General features: G+C 40.7%; 1 protein-coding gene across 8 annotated transcripts in view; it reads right to left on the bottom strand.

The window, feature by feature from the left end:
- DLC1 (DLC1 Rho GTPase activating protein) overlaps window positions 1–17,854 on the bottom strand; it is a 246,968-nt gene that overhangs the window by 158,634 nt on the left and 70,480 nt on the right. The window contains exon 5 of one of the 8 annotated variants that reach the window (XM_063402006.1): window positions 5,855–6,891. The exons of the other annotated variants lie outside the window; for them this stretch is intronic. Coding sequence (XP_063258076.1) covers window positions 6,832–6,891 — 60 coding nt within the window. The 3' untranslated portion in view covers window positions 5,855–6,831. Of the gene's footprint in view, window positions 1–5,854; window positions 6,892–17,854 lie in introns of those variants that run through there. 8 annotated transcript variants of the gene reach the window in all.

A 17,854-nucleotide genomic window follows, 5' to 3' on the forward strand; every position in this document is an offset into this window, starting at 1 on the left:
CAAAACTTTCCAGAGGGAAACAGCACACAAGAGTCCAAGTACACTTTTGGCTTTAATACCAATACCAATTCCCTGAGGAGAGTTTGAATTATTCTGCATTTTAGTTAAGAGGGACTATTACAAGTATGAAGCATTTTCTGCCAATACACTTTTGACTGAATCTTATGTTCCCACTCAACTCTTCTAGAACCAATTTTTCACAAGCACTTAAAAATCCTGGCCACTACAATAATGCAAAAAACCCTTAAAGGCTGCAAATCTTATTTAATCACACAAAAAAGAAGAGGTGCTTTTATAAAAGCAGTTAGTCTGCTGGCTGGTGGAGCAGATTTATGACAAAATAGCTGTATTTCATATAAAAAAGATTTTGTGGAAAGATTTATATGAGTAAGATAAGTATAAAATTTTCTATCCACCCTTCTTAATCCCTAGTTCTGCAGGTAAATTTCAATTACAGGCTGGCTGCAGGAAGAGTAGACAACTCTTAAAAAAACCCCTTTTTCTTTCTTGTGTCTTGGCAGCAAAGCAAGCAGGAATATGGCTTAGTGAAAATAAACCATCCAACCAACAAACAAAACAACAACACTGTACTAATTTTTGTATGAGTGCCTGTTTTTCATTGGAGAGAATGGGAGAGTGCAATACCCTTGACCACCCATGTACTTTAGACTCCAAACTCAGTGTTTGTGACCTGAACTCAGTTCAGGAAGGAACAGGCTGTGTATGCAGCAAATTGCCAAACTTGCTGTGTCTCTCAAAATACCAGTATAAAATGAAAGTTTTATTTATATTTGCCTGTTTTTAAAGTAATGTGGTGATAACTGTGATAAGCTAACACACAGATAAATTGGATCAAGATATTTCAGTTTACCTTTTTAATGCCTATTTCTCTATTGTTTTGTACTTCTAGTCTAGTCAAAATTTGCACCACTTTGATCACTTTTCATAGTCAAATCCTACCCCCTAACCTCTGGGCTTAACATGATTTAGAAAAGAGAGGAACATCCAGATGTGAGAACCCAACAGGTTAGGAACTATTCAGAGAAACTGAATGTATTCTAACCTGTGAGACTGAAGGAAATCTACCCGGGCATGCTGATAGAGATGACTGATATGATTGCAGGGCAACTTACATCAGTGGAAAATCATGACAGCTGTGGGGTGTTCCTGATGGCTGGGAAAGACACCTATATTCAAAGGAGGAAAAGAAGCAATGACTCTAAGTTTGTAAGTCCATCTTAGACCAGGGAAAGATCATGGAGCAGACCTTGGAATCCATTAACAAAGACCTGAGTCACAGGAAGGCAATTAGGAGCAATCAACATCACTTTACTAAGAACAAATCATCCTTGACCAACCTGATTTGTCTCTCAAGATGTAATCACTGGCTACATGGACAAGAGAGCAGTTAATATACCTTAACTTTCATAAGATTTTCTACAGTGTCTCCCAAAGCATTTGGGAACTGGAAATCCCATCCCATTTAAAAGCTGGAAGTATGAGCTGGAGCAGCAGATGGTGAAATGGGTTGAAAACTGTCTGGATTAACATAATTCAAAATTGCCAAGCCATTAAAACATCTTTAGCTAAGGTATCTAGTTGAAAACCAGCTTACGTCTTAGAGTTTTTAGAATGTGGTGGAAGGAATTTTTTCTGAGTTCCTAGTGGAATCTGGATGCCCCTTTTAGGACAAAATGGCTGAGAAGATAATTCAGCCAAACACTACTGAACACAGAGCAGTTGTGCACTCAGCCCAAGGAAAAGATTAAATTCTATGAAAACTGGAATCAGTGATATTTCAGGGAGATCCACAAAATGTGAAGGATTGGGAACCTTTGGAAGCTGATACATCTCCTGCTATGTGCAGTGAGTCCTACATAGTGTAAGAATTTGTTGTGAAAATACCAAGGAAATGCATAAATTCAAGCCTGAAATCTAAGCAGGAAAAAGATGGTGGCTCAAAGTATACCCTTACTGTTGCTGCAGATGTGACAGACTTGAAGTATTTTCCACAGACATCAAGAAAACAAATAATGGCAGGAGATGGTGTTGACATAAGTAGTAATAAATTTCCATGGATTTCCAAGCAGTTTGAGGAAACTCAATTTATGTTTATGAGAATGTAACAGTATTTACCAGTGTACGTAGATTCAAAGTTAGATTTGAACAGGACTAAACAATCCAAACCTCCCGCAGAGTAGCACCACACAAAATACCATGTTTTTTAATGCTTGCTCTCCTGATCGGTATGTTGTTGTTATTGTTATGAAACCTGAATGTTCCTAACAGAGCAGTCCTGAAATCCTAGAAACACCAAGTTCTGGAGAAACCATAAGTGGTTTGTATTTACCTAGAAACAATCCTGGCATACAAACAAATACATTGCAGCAAGTTTCCTGATTTTTTTTTTCTCTTATGCTGAAAATTCTGTAGTTAAGTTAATAGGAAGTTCAGACTAAGGAAAATATGTCACAAAAGATTGATTTAGTATTTCATTACTAGGGAGGCACTTCAGGATAGCCTCTATCTTCAATAACTCTGTTCTCTCTTATAAAGCTATAGAAAGGGTGCTGCAGCTACAGATTTCTGGCTTCCATTAAAAATCAAAATGTTCTGAAAGCAGTCAGACACTGTTCAGACCATCACTGATTAAAAAGTACTGGAAGTGCTGAAAATTATTACTTCCTGTTGTTCCTATTTCTTTTGCAAATTTAGATACTCATGTATTGTAAAATTTAAAGGATTTCAACAATGTAGTTAGCTTTTCTCCTAGTCCTCTCCTAGTCCTCTCCTCTCCTCTCCTCTCCTCTCCTCTCCTCTCCTCTCCTCTCCTCTCCTCTCCTCTCCTCTCCTCTCCTCTCCTCTCCTCTCCTCTCCTCTCCTCTCCTCTCCTCTCCTCTCCTCTCCTCTCCTCTTCTCTCTCTCCCTCTCACAAAAATGGAATGAAACAAAGTAGAAGAGTGCAGGTAGTTGGATCTCTATATTTTATGGGCAATTATCTACCATGAATTTTAAGGAAGTAGACTTCAGGAGTCTAAAGCATTCAGGAGAGATTCAGGTTGCAGGTCAAAAATATTTGGCAGTAAATTAATTTATTGAATTCATTTAAATAAGCCAGAGAGAAAAAAGAAAGAAAATTTTGTGTAGGACATTATGATGAAGGGAAAGAAAAATCAGTGTTTCAGGCAGTTGTGTCTAGCAAGTCCTCTGGTAGATTTGCTGAATAATGTGATTGGATGCTAAACAGAAGAGCAGAGAGTCCTCATACCATCCCCAGGCTTCTGTATCCTATTTCTATTTGTGATGAATGCTTTAGACAAAAGTATAGCCAGCCTTTTGATCTTTGAAAACCTCTGACTAGCATAATTATTCTGTTCCAATGACTAGAGGTGAAGAAATAAAGTATGAGCTTTTATTTTAATTCTTATTTTCCTGAAAAACTAAAGTAAGGAAGTTGCTGACATACTGATTCCTGAACAAATCTCAGTCTTTTCATAACCTGAGAAAGAAATGACTGTGGATGGGAACTGTTGGAATGAGAGACTTCTGAAATCATGTCCCATCTTTCCAAAGACATGGAAAGATGGATCCAATCTTGTTTCCTAGGAAGTAATCTAATTTGTTTTAAAGACCTGAGATGATTCCAATCTGCAACTTTCTCTTGTAAGTGGAGTGACAATTAACTGTTCTTTTGCTGTCAATGTAATACAAGGTTGAATATTTGATTGCATTCTGTAGCAAATGACTCAATCTTCTTACGCCTTTCCTGGCAAGACTTAAAAGCCAGTCACTCTTAGACATCTTTTCCACATTCCTACATACAGTTATCAAACCACTTGCTATACTTTGGGCTGATTACCAAGTGCTTGCCAGGAATGAAAGATATGTTATATTATAAAAGCATTTACTTCTGAAGTAACAAAATCGACCTCAATTCCATCTGTAAGTATTTATTTAATTTGAATTACCAGTAGGCAAATGAACTTTCCCAGGAGTTATCACTGGTCATGACCCCATGTAAAACCCTGAACACACATCCACCACAGTAATTCTGTTAATTAGACTTAAAAGAAATCAGTGGGAAGCCTTTCTTGACTTTGGCAAGCACTGAATCATTTCCCAGATCACTGAAGACTATCTTCCCATATCTTTTCTGACTTCAAATATTAAAGAAATTGATGTTTCGTCAAATTAATCTCATTTTCATCAGATGCTATATTTGCCCTATCAGTTTTACAAGCTGCTACTGAAATGAAGTTTGAGAACCAATTTTAATGCCTGGGAACCAATTGAATGTACTCCATCAAAGAAGGGTCATGACACACCTGTGTCACGTTGTACCTCATGTGAGAAGGAAGCAAACAGTTGGGCCACCTCATGCTCAGGAAGACTTCTGTTACCTAAGTCACAAACCCAACAAGACAAAGTCCATTTCCTACTGCCAACTACAGAAAGGAATCATGACAAAATTAATTAGCCTTTATAGTGATTAGTTAGAGCAACCAGATTAAAAGCAATCTTGAACCTCTTTTTAAAATGCCTAGTAACATAATACAGCTTCTGATACTAAAACTACCTGAAAGGAGGCTGTAGCAAGGTGGGGATCAGCCTCTTCTCCCAAATAACAAACAATGGGATGGGAGGAAATGACCTCAAGTTGCACCAAGGGAGGTTTAGATTGATTATAAGGAAAAAATTCCACACTGAAAGTGTGGTCAAGCATTGGAACAGGATACTCAGGAAAGTGGTGGAGTTACCACTCCTGTGGGTGTTCAAAAACCATGTAGACGTAGTGTTTGGGGACATGGTGTAGTGGGGGAACTTGCAGTGTTAGATTCATGGTTGAATCTTAGATGATCAATCTTAATGATTCTATTATTCTACTTGAAAGTAATTTTCTCAAAGTAATTGAGGATCTTATTAAATGGAATTATTTTTTATGTGTTACACAAACTTTGGTGTGAACAACTTACCTATAAATGAAATTACCAAAATCTTTTAAAATTACTTTAGCCCAAAATAAAACAGGCAGTGGAGCAGGAATCCTACAATGAAATGTCTCTCTCATTTGGTTGAATTCTTCCTGCAGGTGAGGAACACAGCTCTCTAGCACAGTGGGATCAGCATGGTTTTAATGATGGGGCCAAGACTTAAGAGTCACAGGCAGAACTGGTAAAATTTTCTTCAGGTACTGCCTTTTAGTGGAAGGACAGCTGCACTATTTGGGAAAATCTTATTTGGCTGAGAGTGAGTCAGTTCCAGAGAATCTAGAAATTGGCAGAGCAGATGTGTTTGTTGAAGAGGTGGAAGAGAAATGCCTGGTAAACACCAGAGCTCCCAGTGCTGGATATTTGAGCCGACCTGCACCAATGCTTGCCATAGTGGGAACTTTTACACACACATACACAACCCATGGGACAGAACCATAGGAACAGTGTGATCACTGCTTTGATTCTCGCTGTTAGAATTCAGTGAAAACAGTAAGGAGAGATTTAATAGCTCATACAGCTTCTGTGGGAACTTCAGATAACCACACAGACCTCAACAGGAATTAAGAAAGAATTTTCCATGAGTTTTATGGAAGTTGCATATTCCATGTGGATTCACATAGGAAGGTGATTTATCAGTGGGAAGAACTGAGTCAATTTCTCATTTTGAAAGGTGATATTGTAGTATTTTTGGGGTAGAATTTGCTAATAGTACAGTAAGATCAGCAGACAGCAGGAAATGCAAATCTGTGCCTTTTTTTTCAAGTAAATCTTAAAGACTACCTGGTAGAAGATGACAATAATGTGTGGAAGGAGATAAAGGTATAATTTATTCACATGGATTAATGAAAAAAAATCCACTCTTTAATAGCTTGGGGAGAGAATCTTTAAAAACCCTTTCAAACTAGGAAAAATTATGTGCAGACAATTTTCTTTTTTTATAAATTTCTCAGTCCATCCTGTATCAATAAAAATAGTCTTGTATTTAAAATTTCTACTTAATTTTTCATATATAATTTCACATCACGGCTACATAACATGTATGTTTCTCAAATGATGCTTTTACTTATATTTATGCCATTTTCATAGCATTATATAAATTATTAATCATATTTTCTATCTAAAACTGTTTTGATTTTCACTTGTAGAGATAGTCAACACCCACAATTTCAGATGAAAATTATCGATCATCATCTTCATATTTCACCTAGCACAGTCCAAATCCATATCTTCATTGCTATTGCTTTATTCCCTGCTTCTAATCTGAGCTCTTACAAAGACTGTTACCATGCTTATTTCTTTCTCCCAGTATGTCTTCTTTTCCTGGATCAAAAACATGCTCATAGATGCTATGTTCACTGGCTTATTTTGTCAAATACAGTCAGTCATTGTATCCAGCAATTATTTCCCCAAGACTTGTAAGTGTCCCTTCCTGTTGCCATGAGGCTCTGTCCCTGGCTAGCCGACGTGCAGTTTCTCCCGCTTGCTAATGTAAACATTGGCATGTTTTCCTGTCTCCCATTGTTTACATATTTCTAGTTGGGAGGAGAAAAGGTAATTGACAGCCTCCTGGACCAATGTGGTGTGGAGGTGGGAATTCCTTCCTCCAATCCACAGGCCTCATAGAAAAAGTATAAAAGTAGGTTTTTGTAAATAAACCGGGTCTTCTGCCTGGCATGCTCTGTTGCACCCAGATCTGTGTCCCCAGTCTGTTTTCTGGCTAGGCCTCCACGGTGATAACTGGCGCCCACGTGGTCAAGTAGCAAGCTCGTCAGACAAGGAAAAAAGAAAAAAAAAAAAAAACAAACTGTCTTCCACAAGCTGCGGGAAACCCACGATGTTCTCAGAGGAGAAACTTCTGTTGGAACTGTTCCAGACCCTTCTGATGTCCCGTGACGCTGACCTGACCAGGAAACACGTGAGAGAACTGTTTAGCTGGGGAAAAAAGCTTGGAATTTTTCATACTGCTGAAAAGGCACTTTATATTGGCCCATGGAGAACCCTAGGGAAAAGCCTTTTCTCATCCGTCCTTGACGGAAACTCTAAGGCAGGCACTCTTTTACGGGCATGGACCACAGTTTTCCTGCATTTAAAAGAGGCTGGAGAGGAATTCGAAGCTGATTCTGGGCTTTCGACAGGAACCAGGACTGGTTCCCCTGCGAGCTCCGTCTCTTATGACGATGATTGCTCTGATGCAAAGTTCGAGCCCATGCAGGAGACCCCCACCCCCACGTCGGGGGTTGGGCGTGGCCAGCGCGGGTCTTGGAAGGGCTTTGGGACCTTTGTGAGCCTTTTTGCTGGGCCACTGTGCCAGGGCGGTGCCGCTGGCGCGCGCGCGCCGCATCCACCCGTGTCGCGCCGAGCCAGAGCGGTTCAACGCCGCTCCCGCCGCGGCCGCCGGCCCTGCTCCCCGGCCCTCACGGGCCCGGCATGCCGCGGTGACCCCCCCGCTGCCCGCCGCCGCTGCGGGGTCCGCCCTGCAGCTGCCGCACGGAGCCGCGCTGCCTCAGGCCCCCTGCGGGGAGCCGGGGGGGCCGCCGTGCGCGCCGCCCCCGGCGCTGCCGGCGCCACCCCCTGCCGCCGCCTCCCCAGCCCGCCCCGCCCCGCCGCGACCTGCTCCGCGCAGGATTCGGCAGGCGAGGCCGGCGGGGACGGCCCCTCCTTGCCCCGTCCCCCCGCGGCGCCAAATGCTGCGCGCGGGGTCGCCGCCGCCGCCCACCGCGCCGCGCCCCGCCCCACGCGTCCGGTGCCGGTCCGGCGCCGGGGGGGGAGGGCTGGGCGCAACGCTGCCCGCTGCTGCGGGGCCCCCCGTGCCGTGCGACCCCCCCGCGCTGCCGCATGGCCCCGCTGCGCGCCCCCTCCGTTCAGAGGGGGAGGGGCCGATCGCTGACACCGCAGAGCTGCCGCCGACTCCAGCCCCGGCCACCGACCCATCGGCTGGCCGGGCGGGAGCTGAAAGCTGTGGCCCATAGGCCACGCCCCTCTGCCCAGCGCAACGATCACTCCCCCGCTCAGAGAGGAGTCTGAGCGTGTCACTGTCCCCCGCTCGCCCCCCCTACGGGGCCGGGTTGGCTGTGGGAGATGATAACGGGGCAAAAGCGTTGTCTGATGTGCACGCTTTTCCTGTTATGAAATCGGATGAGGTTTTTAGTCCTGCATCCCAGGTGAGTCAGGCTGCTGAGATAACAGAGCTGCTGCCTGCAGATGCAGCTTTGCCCGAGCCAGTTCAGGGGCCTGTGGGTTTGGTTCTACAGCATCATAGCCATGATGACCCATCATGGGCAGTCCCGTTTCCCTTATTAAGGGACGTGGCAAAAAATAATACAAGCTTCTCTGAGGCAATTCAATGGATAAGTGCAGAATTTGAGAATTTGATCTTTCCTTATGAGATAAGAGGTTTTGCAACAGTGATGCTTGAACCTCAACAGGTTTTTACCTTTGAGAGAAGTTGGAAAATCCTAGCTGGAAAAATGGCTGTCAGAAATAGCCACCTGCCTCGAGACGATCCCTTGTTTGGGGTCGGAGCTGACCTACTTATGGGGAGGAGTCAATATGCTTGCCCTGATGTGCAAGCTGGCCTTTCTCGCACTGTCTTAGATTCGTGCAGATACATAGGGATATCTGCATTGATAAAAACCAAGTTATCCTTCTCCCCAAAGCAAGACTTCTTAGACATAGCACAGAAGCCAGAGGAAGCTTTTCATAAATTTAGAGTGCGTCTGGTGAAATTTTTAGAGATGAGAGTTCAGGATAGTACCTTAAGATTGATACTGCTGGAGCAATTAGCACGGAGCCATGCTAATTCTGCTTGCCAGAGGCTCCTGGAAATCATTCCAGAGACTTCTAATGTCCTGAAAATGATCCAGACCTGTGCAGTTCTGAACACCTGTGAGTCTATGGTGATTACCCCAACGGCTGCTTCACAGCCGGCTGAACAGAGGCAGAATGCTGGACATGATATTCAGGCTAGTGGGGAACAGGAAAAGGAGGCACAGAAAGTGACTCCCTTGTTTTTCTGCGCACAATGTGGGGGTCCAGACCATACTGCAGAAACATGCAAAGCAGTGGGTCATGCCGAGCCCTTGCCAAGCCCGAAAAATCGGAGGCGAAGAAGAAAAAGACAAAGACATCAGGGGGACGAAACAGTTTCCCAAGCTCTAGAACAAGAGCAAAATTCTCTGGCTGGTTTACAGCCATCATCTCAAGTGTAGGAAGTGTTGATGTTGCCACATAGCTATGGTCAGTTTTCCTTGGACCTTGCAGTGGGTTTCTACGTCCACATCCTATATATCATGCATTCTTTGAGAAAAAGTCAATTGCTCAATTTGTGTTTTCTGAGTTCTCTATCCTCAAGTTCTGCGATCCATGCTAAGAAGGCGGCCGCTGAAAGTCTGCTGAGCTGCCTCAGGTGCATTGGACTGATCCTGTTTGATCCTGAAACCTTGTGCCACCCTAGTGCCACCCATCACAGAAGCCTCTTCAAGATCTGATTGACATGGACACGGACTGGCATCCTCTCTTTTCCTATATGGCCTCCATAGAGACTTTGGATCCTGTGGAGCTGCTGGACAAGGACAGACTGAAGCAGTGTGATGCTGAGAGCCAACGGACTGTTAATCATGGACTCAGAGGAATTGTTTGCTATGGTTCAGTTTTATGTACTGTAGCCATTGTGACCTCTGTGGGGAAAGTGCACGTTGTTTGGGGGTTGTGGTTTTGGGACAGAACTTTTGGGGTTCAGAATTTTGAATTGAGTAGTAAAATTTTCTTGGAATGCTCCTGCCTTTTGCACCGTATATTCCCTTGTATCTTATAAAAATTTAGAAATATGAGGGTGTTGGTTAAATTATGTTAGACTATGCTCGAGATATTTTGAGCAGGTTATGGCAAGGGATTCAGGGTGAAACCCTGGGTAGCAAAGGCAGAATCAGACCAACATGTAGCCCTCACACCGTTACCTAAATGAAGGTCGGTGAACTTTATACAGGTTTTTTTTTCTTTCTTTTTTCCTGTCATAGAATTGTTCATTTTTCTTTTTTTTTATTTTCTTTTTTAATATACTTAAAAGGGTGAGATGTTGCCATGAGGCTCTGTCCCTGGCTAGCCGACGTGCAGTTTCTCCCGCTTGCTAATGTAAACATTGGCATGTTTTCCTAACTGTCTCCCATTGTATACATATTTCTAGTTGGGAGGAGAAAAGGTAATTGACAGCCTCCTGGACCAATGTGGTGTGGAGGTGGGAATTCCTTCCTCCAATCCACAGGCCTCATAGAAAAAGTATAAAAGTAGGTTTTTGTAAATAAACTGGGTCTTCTGCCTGGCATGCTCTGTTGCACCCAGATCTGTGTCCCCAGTCTGTTTTCTGGCTAGGCCTCCACGGTGATACCTTCCCATGGCAAATGCTGCCCCCTAGCCCACTCTTAGTTTAAGACAAGATTATGAGAGGATGTTTTTTAAAATGTTTACTCATTAACAATTCTGTTATTTTTTTTTTGTCTGTCTCTTAGTGTGAACTGCCTTACCTTGGTCTTTAGACTGAAATATTCTTGAAATAGGACTGTTATTTAAATTAAACACAATACTTCCAGCAATTGAAAAAATAAAAATAATGGCAATATTGATAGCCTGCTAATATTTTTGCTTTAGTTCTCATCAAGATCAGACATGATTACACTTCACAAACCTATATTAAGCAGTGACAACATTATTTGTGGTACTGAAGCACTGAAAAGACACAGACTTGGACCACAACCTCATTGAGAAAGATCCTGTGCAAACAGGGCAGAAGAATTACCCACACACCAGAAGGAATGTAACCAGCATAAAGCAACAATCCTCATGCAGACCGATGTGGGAGCACAAGGAAAATGATCGTTTGTGACCATATAAATAACATTCTAATTATTCTGGGAACACTGGGATCTTGCCTGATAGGAAAACAGTCTTGGATCTTGACCCCAGCAAAACAGTACAGCACTGAAAGCTCTTGGAACAGTCAATAAGACAACTTTGCTGATGTACGTGGGTGTGACCCTCATGAGGAAAAGTGTGAAGGATGCCAGCCTCCTGTGTTTTGGCTTTTCTCACACTTGTGAATCTTACCTTATAAGTATTTTTCTGAAGCATCTAGGCTCTCATAATCTTGAACATTACAAAATATAGAATATTTTGGGGTATTTTTCTTCATTAACTGTTTCATCTTTTTATTTTTAGTGAAACAGGAACTGTTGTTCCTTTTTCCCCATTTCCACTTTCCTTTTAAAGAGGAACATCCATTTCAAAAAAAATCAGCCAACTGCTGCTCAATATGCCCTTATGCCTCTTTTCTCTTTTTCTGCTTTCATATATAAATGATTATGAGAAACACAGGCAATTCTGGAGCTTTTGAATAACTTTTTAATGCAATTAATATTCTTCATGGACTATACTGAAATGCCTTTATCTTGCAGGAATATTTTCTAAAGTCCTATCATTGTCATAAAGAATATATTTGCAAAAATTATCTGTCCAAATATATAGTACAGCTGTTCTATGTGAACTGTCCAAATATATAGTACAGCTCATAAAAATATGCATTAAAGATTTAATTATATCATGAATGGCATCATTGCTACATTAACCAATACTCATTAGTAGCTACTACTGGGTATCTTGTTACAGACCACAAGACTGAAGCATGTTTTTTTGTCAGTGCATGCTTGCATGCTGAATTTGTTGCAAGATTAGAGTGTGAAATGCCAGTTGCTTCTCTTGAAGCCAGTCTTTCACAGGATTATGCAGCAATGTAACACACTCATTATAATGCAGTTATTGAAGGTGATACTAATAGTCAAAGGAGACTTAACAGGAAAAGGGCATTTCTCAACAATGTTATCACTGTGACTTAACAAAAAATGATTTAAAACTTAAACTGTGTATGTATGTGCTTACATTAGTATCAATCAATGACAAAACACAGTACCCAAAGCACACAAGGTATGTTAACTGGAAGGAATCTTTTGCCTGTGTTGTGATTAACCCCACCTACACCATTTGCAAGAGATTAAGGAAGTTTAGAATTAGAAAACACATGTGTTAAGGAAGGATGGTAGCCCAAAAAAGCATTCCTAGAGGCAGGCACCGATGATGAAACGCTGCCTTGGAATTCGTGCATCCCAGCTTTCACCCCACCCCACGGGCAGCCTGGGCAGGAGCAGGGGAGATCTGACCCAGCTCACGTTCTGCAGGGCCCTGCAGCAGAACCACTGATGACCCCGAGTGATTAAGGGTCAACAAACTTCAGCCTGAAGCAACTGTTCTATGAACTTTGGCACATTCTGGGTTGGCTCCTGCTGGTTTGTTGCCTTTGGCCCTTATCTTGCTGTTTAGCAAGGATTGTGAAATTCTGAATAAAGTTACAAGACATATTGGTTCTGTCTCAGTGACTCAAGGTCTTGCTCTTCAAATGTTCTTGGTCTTCAAAATTCCTTTGATGAATAATCTCATCTATCAGCTAAACATTTTCAAATAGGTGTGTCAAAGGATCCATCAGAAAAAAAAAGGACAAAAGGAAAAAAAAATCAAAATTTTGTATAAAAATATAAAAAAAAGTGGAATAAATATAATGTGGGACTGGGAAATATTATCAGAGATTCTCTGTGGTAGCATTTGGAACAACTCCCTACATTCTATGTATGCATAAATTTCAGCCCATAAAGAAAATTATGTTTTGAATTCAGTAGTTATTGTTGTGTTCAGACGTATGAAGGGAACAACTACTTCAGAAAAGTGCAAATATCTCTGGGACATGAGAAGAAAAAGAAGAAAAGAGTAACATAAATTGGAAGTATCTATAAGCCTAATCTCATTGACTCGCAAACATTTAGGCAGCTTACAGAAGAAAAATTTTAACATCAAGTTAGCTAGACTTCGGAAAATTTTTTTATGCTTTCAAGGCAGAACTTCGGTTCTTGGAAGAAATTATAAATTCTTCTTCATTAAAAGTGCAAGGAAGAGAACATATAAATCCCCAAACTCCTTTATTTCTTGGCAATATTTCAAAATATTTGACAATTACTTGTCTTCCTGAAGTACAGGTAGATAGAGTCTCTGAATTTGGGGAAAAAAAAAAAAGGTCTATCTTTTCCTTATATAAGATCCATATGCTCTGAAATTTCCCTGTAATTTCTGTATCTCCAAGACATGATCCACAGGATGCACTAAACTGAGAAACCTGTTAAAGATTTTTCGTTTCCTAAGAATACAGAGGTTTTAAAATACCCTGAAATCTCTAAGCATGTTGAAACATCACTTAGTGCTGGCAGCAGCAAAACTAGATCTTTCTTGAATTGCTTTTGTACTGGCAAAGCAGAAAAAGAAGAATTAGACAAATTGCACATGGCTCTAACAAACCACCACAATGAGCCAACACAATTCTGTTTAATGGTCTGAAAGCTGGATAAGAAACTGGCTCTATCACTTTCTCTCATGTTTTTGCTATCTGCCTTAAAACTGTCACCCCGTGGATTCTCCAATCAGATACTGAATTGTGGAATTTAACAGCCAAAAATTCAGAATTTTAAGTATTAAACACTTTAAATATTAAATATTTTAAGTTTAAAATATTGCTATCTGAAAGTTCCATCAGGCTTCCAAGGACACCCATCTCAGTCAATCTTTTGAACTATTTTGAAACTCATCCCATTTCAAAGGAACAGTATATTTAATCCCACATAATCTTGCATTTACTCATTGATACTTGTAAGCCATGTTCACACTCCTAGGGCTACAGCACTGCGGTTAAAATATGCTGAAGTAAGAGTGATGGCTTTGTAAAGAAAGTGCATTTTGAAGGATGACACACTACTGAGTGATTAATTCTACCATCCACTCCCCTCCCTTCTATGAAATTAAACACTACTTCGGTTTTACATTGCAGTCTTCAGACTCAATAGCCTATAATTCCTCACTAGATGTCTCCCACGTGCAGTTTTTTGTCACCTACCAAACTACTGTGTAAGAATAAGCTTCCCAGTCCAGTGCCATTCACATACAGACAATATTGTCTTCTCAGAGTGGGAATCCAAAACTTCAGAGTAACTTTGGGAGGTCAAAGGATCTCCCATCTTTCCATCTCAAGCAGTACCCTGCCTTTCTGTATTCTTCATGGCAATACTTCACTATTATTTTCTATGTAATATGTGCAGTATTATTTAAAATACAGTAATCATATTTCACCATTTATTGGGTGATAGGATACAGGGAGTATCAAGTACCATTACAGGTTGTTTGGATTTTACTTCTCTTTTAAAACAGGGATAGTACAAAAATGTCATAAAGACAGTTCAGTAACAGAAGGTAAATAGACCAAACTTTCAGAGCACAAACTATGTGTTAGGGAATAAAAACAGACAAACTAAATACTTTCCTAATCTCTATGTAACACAGGTTCTTCAGTCAGTTTGCAGAAAATAAAAAAAAAATTGGCAACACACTGGAATGTACAGTTTCTATTTATAGCAAGCTCCACTAACTAGAAGCCCATGCCATTCAATTAACAATTTACAACACCTTCATTGTATAGTGCAGTGCAGAAAGTGGAAGGTTGTTTCATTTCTGTATTCCCAGACGCGTGTCATTTCCAACCCCATATTTAATAGTGTGGAACTGCCTGAAGGGGAGAGATCAGAATGTGTGGCATGTCTCACTGAGAGGAATTTTGTGCATTAAAAAACCCCAAACCACGCTCTTTCAACTATTAAACAGCTAACCAAATTCCTTGCTTCCATCCTGGCTTTGAAGTTGAAAAAAGAAAAAAAGAAAAAAAGAAAAAAAGAAAAAAAGAAAAAAAGAAAAAAAGAAAAAAAGAAAAAAGAAAAAAAGAAAAAAGAAAAAAAGAAAAAAAGAAAAAAGAAAAAGCAAGAAGTGAGATGTGGAAGAGAGTGAGAGAGACAGGAAGAAGGAGAGCTCAGGAGGAAGAAAATTCCTTACAAGAGAGGTATATGTAAAGGACAAAAAGAAAAGGTTTTCCATGATGTCAGTCATAGCATGTCTGTGTCTGGAATAGTACTTGAAAAGGCAGACATAGATTTATTTCATTTCAGTAATGCAAACTATTCATGCCACGTTTTCAAACCATGTTCCAGAAGTAAAGAATACTGTGTACAAAGCATAAAAGAAGATAATTATTTTTTTGCTGCCAAAAAACTGATTTGACTAAGCTAATACTTCAGCAATTGTCATTTCCTCTTTACTTTTCAGAATCCATTTTTTTCCCCAATTTCCTCCTGGTTTACAATCTGTTCCCTCCCCCGTCTCTGCTTCTTGCTTTTTTCTTGTTTCATTTCTCACTCCCCCTTAAAGAAGCTGATGCAAGGTTTTTTCCTTCCTTCTTTATGTGTGTGCTTCTACTTTCCTGTGCTCTCCATCTACTGGCAAAAAGATTAAACTGTTGTCACTGTCTTTCTAACTCAGTTTCTGTCTTCATTCCCTCGTTCTGTGTGCCTTTATTTGTCTTGGACTCATGCCTGAAATTCTTTCTTAGATAAAACACAGGAAATTCTCACCAAAAGACATATTTACATATTACATTGTTTCTTTCCCCTTTAATACAGTGTTTCTTTCCTGAGGTTTTGCATATTCTCTCTTCAGCTAAATACACATTATTCCCCTCCCCCTCTCCTCCCCCCAAATCACACTTAACCACAACTGCAAGCAGAGACGTGAATTTATGGAGTCTGAATTCAATACTAGCAAGATGGACAGCATAAACAATTATCAGTGATGTACTTGTCCCCCAGGGGCACTGGTCCTCAGTCCAAGGCTGGGAAAACATCAAATATCTATCTCTGCACTAAGTGCAAATATTCTCCCTTGTTCAAGTCACAGGTATACTTGTCCAGATGTATATTAGAAGGGAAGAAATTCAGATGGTTATAGAAATGAGCAAGATTGTGGCTGCACAACCATTCCAGTGATCTCACTGGGAGTGATCTGGCAGAAGACAGCCATGGAGTACGCAGGAGGAAAATTGTACTTTGGGGCAGGGTGGGTACAATTTGGTGTAACTTAGGGACTTGAGGCAAGATGCAGAGACAGAGTAAAAGTGAGAAAATGCAAAGAAAATAGAAAGAATACAGGAGGAGGGAAGGAAGAAGGGAGGGAGGGAAGGAAGAAGGGAGGGAGGGAAGGACGGAAGGAAGGAAGGCGCGGAAGGAAGGAAGGCGCGGAAGGAAGGCGCGGAAGGAAGGAAGGATCAAAAAACCAAACCAACAAGGAAAATGAGATAAAAAAGAAAGAAGAAGAAACAGGAAAAAAGACAATTTAATGATTCAGGAGCATAGTTAAGCTAAAGTAAATAATCATTTTACAATAATTCTGATCTTTCCTGGTTTTATATACACAATTATGCCAAAAGGGATTTAAATTTCATAACATCTCAACATAGGCCAAAATCCCATCAAGCACCAAACCTTTGGATATGAATTATAGAGGATTACTCAAAAATACTTTCAGTAACACTACTTTACAATAAATAGAACAATTCCTATCTTACCAAGACAACTTTTTTAATATTAGTTTAAATGGTCACTAATAGTTGTTATCACTTTGGAGATTAGCACAGCAGATACTCAAAGCAGTAGATTCCTCAGTAATTTTTTGGCAGCTAGATATAGTTGCCTGCAATCATTGTGTATCTGACCTGCTATGCATGGCAGTATGGCATGGGACACCTGGGTGGTTTGAACCCTCTCCTTGAATCACACAAAGGAGAAGACAGAAAGCAACTGCACCCCTAAACCTAAGCATTATCTTACAAATGAACTTCTGAAATGACACTATTTTTTCCATCTTCAAAGCACTCTCATCTTTCTGTTCTCCTGAACTGCTGAGGGATAAGGTGAAGGCTCCCAGTCACAAGACGGTATTCAATCCGTGCTATTTAGTTCGACTGCTGGTCTCCCAGTGATCTAGGTCCTTGGAGATGTAATAAATACTCATAGAGTCCAACAGAAGTAAAATGGATTTTTCATAGAGCTATCCAAAACTAAAACTAAAGGTGTCCTTGGCAAATTACTAGTTAACGAGCAATTTTGCTTCTAACAACACTTTGTCCCAGCTGAAAGTCTTGTGCAACACTATTGGGCTGCAGCCCACTGTATAAAGCTGCAGCCTTTTGTCACCTATTGGTCTGCTAGCAAAAAGTTGAAATTTTTTTCATAGCTTAAAGCCCCTTACCCCAGTTCCCACTAAATCTGTAACCCAGCTTTCTGCAGCAAGTCTCCAAGTTCTCTTGCTTTCCATCCCCTCATACTGTCCAGCAAGGGGACCTACCTAACCATTCTGCAAGTCTACTCTGGGTGATTTTGAAGATGTCTTGAGTTATTACTGAACAGGATGGAAGCACTCACAAATGCACGAATACTTCTTATTCTATGGTGTCTGTTAAAGGCTTTCACACAGAACATTTTTTTCTCATTTCGGCACAGATCTTTAACGCTTATTTAAGGAATTACATCATTAAAATCCTTATGCTAGTCTGCATGTGGTGTTATTAATCCCCCATCATATCCTAAAGTTATTTCCTTTCAAAGAGGTAGAATTCTAAAAAAAGTGAAATGTACAGATGTAATAACTGATGCAGTATATCTCAGTACAAATTTAGCAGGAAATTTCAGATTCCTTCTTTTCAACAGTTTCCCAGAAATATTTGGCATTTATTACTTGCTGTGAAAGGCTCTATCAGGCATGAAACAGAGAAAGTATGTGTAACTAGGAGAACTTATGTTGAGATAAAACTCAGTGCAAGAGAAACAGCTTCTGTGTAAGAGAAATAGCCCAGTAGGGGCTTCCATGTACAGCTGCCAGTGGTTCAGAGCATGTCTGTA

Source organism: Prinia subflava, chromosome 7, assembly GCF_021018805.1.
Source record: "Prinia subflava isolate CZ2003 ecotype Zambia chromosome 7, Cam_Psub_1.2, whole genome shotgun sequence".
Classification (NCBI taxonomy): domain Eukaryota; kingdom Metazoa; phylum Chordata; class Aves; order Passeriformes; family Cisticolidae; genus Prinia; species Prinia subflava.